The sequence below is a fragment of the Dreissena polymorpha genome, chromosome 8 (genome assembly GCF_020536995.1).
Source record: "Dreissena polymorpha isolate Duluth1 chromosome 8, UMN_Dpol_1.0, whole genome shotgun sequence".
Taxonomy (NCBI): Eukaryota; Metazoa; Mollusca; class Bivalvia; order Myida; family Dreissenidae; genus Dreissena; species Dreissena polymorpha.
This window is the reverse complement of record NC_068362.1, coordinates 59,589,418-59,601,290: the sequence shown is the minus strand read 5'-3', so window position 1 is coordinate 59,601,290 and position 11,873 is coordinate 59,589,418. Positions and strand designations below refer to the sequence as shown.

At 36.1% G+C, this 11,873-nt stretch overlaps 1 protein-coding gene across 1 annotated transcript; it reads left to right on the top strand.

Annotated features, from left to right (window-relative positions):
• Nucleotides 1-3,548: 3,548 nt before the first annotated feature.
• LOC127840564 (trichohyalin-like) lies at nucleotides 3,549-11,576 on the top strand. Its single transcript, XM_052368975.1, has 4 exons — nucleotides 3,549-3,688; nucleotides 4,163-4,283; nucleotides 10,668-10,934; nucleotides 11,424-11,576. Exons 1-4 carry the CDS (start codon nucleotides 3,549-3,551, stop codon nucleotides 11,574-11,576), a joined length of 681 nt encoding a protein of 226 aa, XP_052224935.1.
• The last annotated feature ends 297 nt before the right edge of the window (nucleotides 11,577-11,873 follow it).

The following is an 11,873-nucleotide window of genomic DNA, read 5'->3' as shown; positions in this document are numbered from 1 at the left end:
GAATACTAAACAATCTCTTGCACGACGGTTACATTGCATTCACTGCATTAAAGAAAACCATCTCATACCATGATATCTTATATCAGTCTTAATTCATTATTATAAAATTGATATGTTTTTTATGTTAAGAAACCAACATACATACACACGTCGAAGCAATTCCTAACGTCACTCAAAACAATATATGTTCAATTGTTTACATTTGTGAAGTGCGTGGAATGATTCCATCTGCGTAAATGGGCAATAAACTAGTTCCAAAGAGTTGCATTAAAACTCGCAAGTTTTTGCACGATTTATCGTACATTTAAAAGTCATATTTCCTTATTTAATGCATTCGATCTTAAATATCCAATCAAATATACGTTGAATGCGTTTGTTCGGTTTTATCTATTTTATAGACAAAATGGAGGGCTGAGCCTTTCGCAGAGTTGTATGTGAGAACAAGGAACGAGAACTCTGCGTGGAGATTGGGCGATTATTCGTATAAAATCGACAGACTATTTTACATACACGGACAGTTACAGCATTGCGACAATAGCACTAGCTGGAAAGTAAGTGTCCGCAACATACGGCATTCGGCCGTTTGAATGTGTTGATTCGTATGGCATGACAGACGTCAGGTCGTCAACGCACCGTTAGCGTTACGCCAGTGCTACATGAGCATCCGCAAGTCTACAGGGCGTCATACTCGTTGACAGTACCTACGACAGCTCGTTATTAGGCGGCAATACTGTGAACCGTTCGCACCGGTATACGGCCGGTCACGTGATATGTCTCAAATACGTTCTTTTTCCGGGCATAGTATGCTCGGTGTTTGACAGAACACTACTTCCGGGCTTGATACAGCTCGGGTAACACAGTCTTCTTCCGGGCATAGTCTGCTCTGATATCTACAGTCTACTTCTGGGCTTGATACAGCTCGGGTATCTACAGTCTACTTCGGGGCTTGATACAGCTCGAAGTTTGCTACTTCACAGAACACTACGACCGGTGCTCAGTTCCGGCTCTGGTCATTGACGGCTGGACATAAGTTCAGGTCGTGACACCCAATTCTACTCCACCACTACATCTACCGTTCGAATTTATCATCTACAGTTGGACTTCGTAATCTATCGTCCAAATATTACTTGAATATTGGAATACACCGATAAACATGGAAGTTTCACTTTCGGTTTCGGTTTTGGAGTACCCGGATGTTCGAGTAAAATCAGTAGGCAACGAAAACCGCCATATGTAATGTTTATTGTCACTATCAAAATCCTATAGAAATGCTGTAATTGTTTCGGTTTATGTGTTAATGTTTTTGTCAAGATGGACGATCTAAGAGGTATGAACCTTGAAAAATATAAATTATGGTCGATACATGCGCTAATAGTGTTTCTGTCAAAACGAAAAGCTGACGTAGATGGCTCGTTTGATGAACTCTGTGCGAGGTGAGTAAAAACTAAAATTCGATTATTTCTCACATAAAGTTGATTTGTACCAAACGGTCATTTTATTTTTACACGAAGGATATTTAATTTACTTAAAAGCTGTATTGTTTTTTAAACGATTTAATCGGTCACTTTTATTTTACTTCCTGATTTGGGAGGGGGGTCATTGTCTTACGTTTTCATTTATACTTGTTTTTCTTCAATGAATGTAAGGATACGATTTATGTTTAAAATTTTAAACAAACTTAGTTTATCTTAAAATCAAAAAGATTAAAGCCATTAGTTTGTAAAAAACAGCCAACATTCTGTTATTGAGAGGTTCACCCAAAGTGGCACACATTAGCTAACAGGCAGTTTCATATTAATATTATCCCTGCAAACATGCAAAGCCTCAAAAACTAACTCAGTAGTTAAAACGACATGTAATACAGATTTTCAACTCTGACTCTTCCAATTTCTTATATTTAAAAAAATTGATGTGACATGATGTATATGTTCCTCATACAAACATTACAAAAAGAAAAATATATAAACTTAGAAAGATTTGGTCCTTGTGCATAGCACTCCTCATTGTTATCTATGTACCCATCTTAATCACTTATTTTCAGAGCCTTTTGTGCATGGGAACAGCGTCTTCCAGTCGATGCAGAGGCAGAGTGTAGAGAGATGCGTCTCTTAGAGGAGAACAATGCAAAACTAAGTGTTGATGGTGGAGTATTGCCAGACCCCATGATGCTAAATTCCGGATGAAAGGGTGAGAATGCTGACATGAACTTATGGCCTTCTATTTATATAATAGACATCTAAGCCTACATCGACGGTACATCCCCTAGTGCTGTTGTGCATAAACTCATGAACGAATATTAGCTTGGAAAAGTATACAGATATTTTGATAATGAATGAGAAGTTTTAGTACACCAAATATCTGACGAATGTGATAAGTATATTTTGAAGGCAAAAGTTAAACCTTCACAAAAAGTGAACAATGTAATTTACAATGTTTGGGTATGTGTTAAAAAAGATCAGAGTGACAAACCATGATGTGAAATTATTTCAGTTTATTGTACCTGTACAGCTGGCATGTATGGCACATGCAATCATATTGCAGGACTCTTGTTCCGTTGTGAACATGCTGTGAAAACAGGGGCGACCAAAATCGCATGCAACAGCAAGTAAGCAACTTGGGTTGTACCAAAAGGGAAACAGTTGCTAAATTCTGCAAAAGCAAAAGATGTCGCATGGAAAAAAAGCCATTATCTTATATCTCCTACAGACCGTCAAGCTGAGGTTATGGCTAGGAAAATGAAACAGGCATTCACACCACGTATGACAAAACAATGTGAAGATGTAAAAGATGGTGCCAAAATGCGCTTAGATCTAAACACTTCACTTGCCCGTGATATTCCAGACCCTTGCTTTTGTTTAACAATGGAGGGAACGACACTAGAATAAATCCATTGAACTCCCGAAAACATTCAATGACCTAAGCAAAGAAACATAAACATCAGATGAACTCATATCAAAATTGACCTTGACTGACACCGAAATTGAAAATTTAAAAATTGCAACGGTTAATCAATTAGAATCACTTATTTGGCATGCGCAACGGAGAGGAAGAATTACAGGGCAAGTATCTTCAAACGAGTTTGCACACGGGCAGGGCTCAACATAAACAGTCGTCCTATTGCCCCTGGCAAGTAAAAGTTGGGTCCGGGCAAGTTATTTTATAATCTAGTTGTCCTTCCTGGCAGGTGCAAAAAGAACAAAGAGCATTTATTTAGACTTTAATTAGACTTTAATTGCTGTAATCATTTTGTTTAATGTGCGAAAATAAAATAAAATTTTTGTGGTGTATCATTTTGATCTTCATTAAAAAATATGAGGTTCACAGTTCATGTGATAGTTCATGTTTGGGCAAGTGGCTTTACGTTAAGTGGGCAAGTAGATTTTCTAAGTACTTGCCCGGCAGGGCAAGTTGGTTTTAAGGTTAATGTTGAGCCCTGACGGGTTGATACCATTAGAAAAGACAAAACAACTAATGTGACGAAATTAAAAGAGGCCATTTTAGGTGAGAAACCCCTTATCCAAACAAAGGCTATAAAACATGGAATTGCAATGGAAACAGCAGCAAAAAGAGAGTATATAACAACTCAGAAAAAAACACACAAAAAGTTCAAGGCCACTAACACTGGGCTTGCTGTGGATAAGGACACTCGTTTTTTGGCAGCTAGTTCCGACATGGAAACCTCCTTCATGTGCTGTTGATCTGGCCTTTGTGAAATTAAGTGTCCAGAGAGTATCAAAGATCAAACACCAACACCAACAAATGTTCCCTTTATATTTGAACAAGATGATACTCTAAGTGTAGACCCAAATCACAGCTACTATTATCAAATTCAGGGACAAATGGTCATATGCCAGAAAGCATTCTGCGACTTTGTCGTGTTCACTTTCCATGGAAATCAACTTCTTCGTGTGTTTTTTTATTAGGAATTTTGGGAAACTGTGAAAGACGAACTGTGCTGGTTTTGGTTTGAACACATTATGCAAAGCTTTTATGAAAAGGACGATAATAATAATGTTACTGTTCCAACTAAGCCAGTTAGGCGCATGCTGATGCCAGCGGCAATTGTAAACATTAAAAAACAAGCCTGCATAGTGAGAAAGTGAAGCAAACAAGGGAAGTTAATTATGCCAAGGAAAATAGTTTTTCATTGTGGTCTTTGCAGGAAAGAGCGTCTGGACTTCCCAGAACGTTCACAAGATCAGTCTGTCTGTTGTGATGATTGTGAAACCTGGGTGCACTATGGCTGTGCTGGTGTCACAGAGGAAACAGTGGAATCAATTGATGTATGGATTTGTGCTAAATGCCTTAAAAAGTAATGTTGACCCTAATATAAATGCCTGAAATCTTATTTTATGGGTTTGGCTCTTCCAAATTCAAAGCATATAAAAATAACAATCAGGATTTCAATCCTTTTTTTAAATCAATTAAGGATTTTTTTAATATTCACTTAACTTTGTTAAACATAACGAGCCTTTTCATGTACATGTATGTTGACAATTATTTTGCAAAATATTTATATCTGGAAATTTGGGAATTCATTACAAATCAAGGTAGTGCAATGTGATATGCGTGTATGTCTGATTGTAAAGTATCAGTTGAAACTGAAATACATGTTTTATTTGCATGCCTATCAAGATTTGAAAGATGCACTAAATAATAAAGCGTATGATGTTGAAAATAACTTTGTCAATTTTACCAAACAGGTGAAGTTAAATTTTGTGCTATCCAACACTGGTTTAGTCAATATGACTGACCAAACCTGCTATTTAATTTAAAAATCTAGGAATAATTTGTTGTACAGATAACTATGTGTATATAGTTCTATAAGGATATGTCATGGCTGCATAATTAATAGAAGTTATCATTTAATTAGCATTTATAATATAGATATCCTTAACACTATACTATTAAGTTCCGGTTTAAAACTTCTAAACTTGTATTAATTACATATTTATTATTCCTTACATGGTTATATATCATGTGCAGCAATGATCTAAAGCTATACTTGTAATAAGAAAGATATATCTATAGTGCTTGGTGACAGCAAACTGTTTTGTCAAGATCTGTGGAGTTATCCCTCTTTGCAAATAAGAAGTAGCTTATATTGTCAGGGTGTTATCTAAGTAATTTTTACTGGAGTCTTTTGGTCAATATTTATAATTAAGGGTATTGATATGGACATAATAAATATTAACTGCTTCTTGTCTTGAAAGAAATATGAGTCGCGTTCTGAGAAAACTGGACATAATGCATGTGCGTAAGGTGTCGTCCCAGATTAGCCTGTTCAGTCCGCAGACGACACTTCCCGCTTTTATGACAGTTTTTGTTTAAATGAAGTCTCTTCTAAGCAAAAATCCAATTTAGGTGGAAAGTGTCGTCCATGATTATATTGTGGGGACTTCACAGGCTAATCTGGGACGACACTTTACGCACATGCATTACGCCCAGTTTTCTCAGAACGCGACTCATATATTTTATCACTGCCAATAATGTTTTTTTTCTTATCTGTACATATATTTTAATTTTAATACAGAAAGTTATTGCCAACGAGTCCACTTGATAGAATCTAATTCTAGCTGGTATTTGCTCTTTTAAAATATTTTTAATATGCCCGTTAGTGCCTCGATCTACAATATTCAGTATTTCAGGAATGTGTATTATTTTATGGCAGTTGTGTATAAATCAAAGGTTGGCAATGGCAATATGTTTTTTATGCACCCGAAGTGTGGCATATAGTTTTTGAACTGTCCGTCCGTCAGTCTATCCGTCCGAAAACTTTAACATTGGTCATAACTTTGACAATATTGAAGATAGCAACTTGATATTTGGCATGCATGTGTATCGCATGGAGCTGCACATTTTGAGTGGTGAAAAGTCAAGGTCATCCTTAAATGTCAAATATATGGCTTTAAATCGGCGTAAAAGAGGGCATTTTGTTTCTGACAAACACATCTCTTGTTCATGATTTATCGTAGAAATCAACACTTATGATAAGAATATGTATTCGTCAATTTGTTAGTCAGTTACAGATTTTAATAATGTATGTTACAAATCTGTAAAGATTGGCCATGCATGTTTGTCATATTGTATTGTATCTGCACATATTGTAGTTGTACAAGTCATTGATAAGACAATAAACTTGTAAAACTGCATAAAATTGTTAATAATTGCAATTGTCTTGTAATAAAATGTTTGCTTAGAAAACCAACTAAACCCATTCTGTTTATTTGTATGCATGTTTAGCTAAAATATAATTGTAACAATACAAGTAAACTAAGTCTCAGTATTGAACTATATTGGGATGCCATTTAAAATCATGGCCTAGTAATAGAAGTATCCCGAACAAACTTAAGTGAATTAGCTGACTCAACTTTGAGTTTGTTCTAAATTAAAAAAAAATATTGCTTTTTGTATGCCTTCGTCTGACTTGTAAATGTTTATCAGTCTATAAACAACCATTTATTATAATGGCCTACATTTAGATGATAAAGTGTTGTTTATCCATAGATGAATAATTAGTGAAATTCAGAAATAATTTGATCTGGCAAAATGTTGAAAATTGGACAAATTTATTCAAAATTTGATCAATCATAGTTTTGTTCCATGAATATAGAGTATTATATTTTGTTTTTATTATGTTATGGATTTTGTTGTTCTGGTTTAAAATATATTAGCAAATTACATGGAGATATGAGAAGCTAGTGTTTCAATTTTGATGTATTATTATATTACACAGCAAAACATAACTGCAAGAATGTTCAGTGAACAACTTATTATAATACATGTTTAGTTCAACACTGAACAAAATGATATGCATCAATTAAAAACGACTTATCGTAAATTATTATATGAAACTGCATCATGATTCAACAGAGCATATATAATTCAATAATCTAAATAGGCGAACCTTGCTCTTGGAAAACGTTGATTAATGCATGTGCGTACATTGTCATGAAGAGATCTAGCTGATACAGATTTAATAAAAAGAATTAGTATATGAGATTTGCAGTTGTAATCCATCTGCACATATATATATGAAACACATTAATATGTATATATTTATAATGGGGGAGAAATTGCAGAATTTTTTTTTATTGTCCTTGGGGTCAAAGACAATTCTTAGTAGTACCCATGGCAAAGGTTTTGATAAAAGTAAAAGATATTAACTGCAGAATAACCTACTGGTCCATGACTCGACCATTACTTATATATGGGTTGCTTTAGGTTGGACAAAGCAGCACATACAGTCACAATGTCATCAATATGTTCTATTATATTTATAGGAATTTCATTTGAAAGTATCCTGAATGTTTTTAGCCGGCGTATCACTTGTTCAATTAGTATCCTGTGGTTTGCAATAGTTTGCTTTTTTCAACTTGCTCAGATGTCATTTGAGAATTTCCCCGTTTTCCTGGAGGAAAATACAATTTCAAACTCTGTTTGGCACACTCCTCTGCAATGTTAAATCCTTTGTCTGCCATGACTGTTGAAGGAAGAGACACCAAGTCCAAATATCCACAATCTAATGTTAACGCTTTGTCGCTTATACGGCCTAAGTATGCATTGGACACAAACACTAATGTGCTATTTGGGGAGCATGAAACCAACATTTTCAAAGTGTTGTGATGCTTATAGTCAGACCAAGTTGAGCTTTGTAGTTGTAGGTTATTTGGGGTCTCAATAAACAGCTCTGTACAATCTATGATCGAATGAAGATTTTTAATTGACTGAAATTTTTGGGGATTATAACCTGAAATATGTTCCTGTTCAGGAACAAAAACCAAGTTTTTTTTAAACAATGCTTGCAGCTCTTAGCCATGTTAAAAAAATCTATAGCACAAAGTTTCTGAGATATCAAAGCGCTTTGCCAAATCTTTATTTAAAAGTCCTAGCCGTAGTTTCATAAGCATCACTAAAAATTCACTTTTTGATGACAATTTTCTTAATAAATGCCCACTCTTCCTTGATCGTCTTGAAGTGTTTAATGTCCGTTTTGCACCAGTCCATCTCCTTGTTACATACTCAGAAATAATGTTATGTAATTTGTTAAAAACAGAAACAGAATTGAGGCCTGTGTAGAAATTCACATTTTCATCATTCTTGATAATATTGTCGTAGTAAACCTGTTTTTTTTATTTGAATAGTGATGCCTTTAAAACGAAAACTTCTTTCTTCAGCTTTTGAATTTCTTTTGTCTGGTTTCTACAATGCTGTAGCAAGGCCAAAAAACATAGCAAATAAAACAAATATCCAGGGAACAGGTTTTGGAGATGGAGCGGGGATCTCTTCAATAATCTGTCTTTTCTACCAAAGTCTCTTTGAAAATGACTGATTTGACTCTCGTCTGTCGCTTCGGTTTGGTCGCTTCAAATCTTGACATCATCTGAAATCTACATATAACATCCGCACAACTAAAATACAATACACATTACCATTACTTGGGTTATCAATATCTCTTTTTGTTTTAGGTTTATAATTCCTTCAAGACTCCAACAAGCACAAAATACTCTAAGCATAACAGTTAACTAATTTTTTTTAAAACCTCTCTTGGAACTTTTACTTGTGTAATTAATGTTCCTTTATACATAGAAATGTTAATGATTTTGAACTGAGCTGGTTTCACATTTAGGATAGACTACACAAAGAATTAACAGCCCACCGAGATTAAGCTTGGGTATGCAAATGATATGAAATGATGTCATCCATATATTAATATAGCTGATTGCACCGTTAACTTGTATTTAAAGGTAAATAGTAGTAAATACCATACCCCATATAAAAACACGGTAGGGAATTAGCTGCTGTTGGTTTTCCATCACGAAAATGTCTCGAGCACACTCTACTGTCCTTTAAAGGAGATAAAGACTTGTTGCCTACACGCCGCCCAACAATATGCAGCTATTTGTCACGCGCCTTTGGATTGGTCTTGTGGGTAGGGAAAGGGTACAGCCTTGAAAAATACAAATAATAAATTCATGCAACACTTAAAAATAGGAAACTCAGGTCTAGATAATATTTGCTAAATCGTAACTATTTTTTACCCATTATTGATAAAAAAAAGATATCAGAGACAATAGTATAATGAGTACCAACAACCTAAGGTTTGGGTCAGGAATTAAAAAGTTAGCTGTAGAAATACCCCTCATTTAAATTCTGAAAGTATCTAAGAATGTTGATTTGTCATAAAAATGTTTATGAATCAATATTCCTTAATGCAAGCTCAAGCTTAATAAGTCATGAAGATTGAGCCGATTTCTTAAACAGTAAACCTATTCAAACCGTAAGATTTGAGAATAAAAAGGCTCTCGTAAATACGGGTGTAAATAATCGTTTAGCAAATTTCATCGCATTTACTACCCGCTAAATGGACGCATAAAACCATCATTTTTCGATATCTATATAAACATGCCTGAAAGGTGGTTCAAATGAACACATCTTCTTTTTGTGCAAACATCCGCATCTGTCACAAAAGTGATGTTTCCACTTCTTAAGCCAATAGCCGCCGTTTGAGCAATCTTTCACAGAGCAAGTCAGTGCCATATTTTTTACTCGAAATGTCATGTCGGGTAACTCTAGCTGACTTTTCGTCTGCGCATGTGCAGACGTTTAGTGTTTATCGGTGTATTGTAACTGGCCATTAACTTTGATCCTTTGTTGTTTATTCCTTTTTATAGTGATATAATATTGTAAATAGTTTATTTTAATGTTGTAAATAAATTGATTTATTGTTCACGTTTGTATCGGGTTCTGGAGAGGTTATTGCGCTGGGTTATCATAGCTTCTGCAATCCTGACCGTTACATGGTGTCAGAAGTGGGATGATAACCAGCGAATAACAAAACCAGAGTCAAGACTCATTGTTTATTTTAACTGGTTTCCGCAGTAAGTAAGTTCTAGTATTGTTGATGAACATTTTTGTTTTTTCTCTTTATACATTTTAAGACACAGCGACCCAGTTGGTGCTGACGTAGCTACCGAACAGACTGAGAGACCTTTGACATTGTGCCGTTGGCATCATTCACTCTTTGCCTGGTGATGAACCACAGCTGTAAACTTCGTGTATTTCCGTAGAAAAGCACGGATCTGAAGGCAAGAGCTGTCTGTCTTAGGAAACCCTGTGTCTGCGTTAACCTCTTTTGTTAAAAATTACAAATAGTTATTTGGTATAGCTGTTTTCATATAAAAAAACTAAATAAAATAAAATTGTGTTGAATATTATAAAAATTTAACCAGGCTCATGTACATACGACATTGTGCGTTTTTTACATAGCTATCGGTTTGTATGATATCACTGATCTGTTTTCTTGGAAGGTAGGAGTTTTAAATTGCTATTGTACTTTGGCTTTAACTTGACGAAGCCATAAGGAACCTAGTTAAGGTAAGTTAACTTCCCTCTAACGTGCTATAGTAGCGGGTGTCGTTGTTAACCACATTGAACTTCAGATAATTTCATCGGGTGTTTATATTCTTAGGTGTTACTCTTAATCGTTGCATTGTGCTACATGCATACTAAATGTTTTAATGCATAGTGTGTACGTGTACTAATCGGGGTATACTTGTACATAAGTGGTGCTTTGTAGAATTCTAGTGTGTATTAATTATTAATTTTTTTTTGTATTGTGTATCGTGTGTTGCAATTATGTCTACATTAATGGAGTTCAATTACAGCAGTTTGTCAAGGAGAAGCAAACTAAAGAAAGGGAAAAAAGACAGGCTGAGCGGGAGCGCCGAGAGGCTGAGCTGAAGGTTGAGCGGGAGCGCCGTGAGGCTGAGCTGCAGGTTCAGCGGGAGCGCCGTGAACTTGAGGACCAGCGCCGTGAGGCTGAGCTGCAGGTTGAATGGGAGCGCCGTGAGTTTGAGGCAAAGATGCGGGAAATAGAACATTCGAGGGAGTGTAACTTGAACAACTTCGGCACTACACAACGACTGAGGACAGTAAGACACAAGTTCTATCGTCTTTAAAGGTAAAGGTTCCAAAGTTGCCTAACTTTTATGAAAATAATGACAATATGGACAGTTACTTGTCCCGTTTTGAACGCTATGCCGAACCTCATAAGCTTGATATGGCGATGTGGTGTTTGCATCTTAGTACATTGTTGATAGGGAAAGCTCTTGATGTTTACTCTCGACTTCCGAGTGATGATCCATTTAATTACGATATGTTGAAGACTGCACTACTTAAGCGCTTTGAGTTAACGGAAGAAGGATTCCGTAAGAGGTTTAGAAATGTAAACCAGAGAGGGGTGAGACGTTTGTGCAGTTAATTAGAAGATCCCGAAATTATCTTGAAAGATGGATGCAACTTGGTCAAGTAGATAAAACCAACGAAGGGGTAATAGATTGTTTGGTGCGTGATCAACTTTCAGGTATAAGCCAGAAGGAATTGTATATGTTCTTGAAATCACAGTATATTACATATTGTAGCGAGATGGCAGTCCAGACTTGTTTGCGGAATCTCGTGGCGGAAGTCATACTGTGATTGTACGAGACAGCCCGGATGTGCAACAGGTTAGACTCAACCGGTCTGACAATGAACAAAGGCGTCAATATACACCAGCAAAGCAGCAATCCTCTTGAAATTCGAGTTTGTATTCGGTGAAATGTTCATATTGCCATTCAAATCACCGTACTTGTGATTGCAGGAAAGGGCCACAAGGGAAAAGTATTGCAGCAATGTGTGAGAATGATGCAATTCCGCAGCAACAGTTTGATGAGATGGGATTCTCCAAGGGGTCCGACTCAAACACATTTGTGCTAGCCCGAAGGGATGACCGAGGTGGTGGTGGTCGTGGCCAAGGATATAGAGGTAGAGGACGTAGCAGAGGTAGAGGTCGTGAAGATGAGGATCACAACGTCAGTTTTTCTTACGATACA

Excerpts from the sequence above, each read along its gene's own strand:
- LOC127840564 (XM_052368975.1), top strand. The coding sequence starts at position 3,549 with ATGGAAACAGCAGCAAAAAGAGAGTATATAACAACTCAGAAAAAAACA. Across the intron at positions 3,689-4,162 it reads GACATGGAAACCTCCTTCAT|GAAAGAGCGTCTGGACTTCC; the intron begins GTGCTGTTGATC and ends TGGTCTTTGCAG. Across the intron at positions 4,284-10,667 it reads AAACAGTGGAATCAATTGAT|CAGTTTGTCAAGGAGAAGCA; the intron begins GTATGGATTTGT and ends GTTCAATTACAG.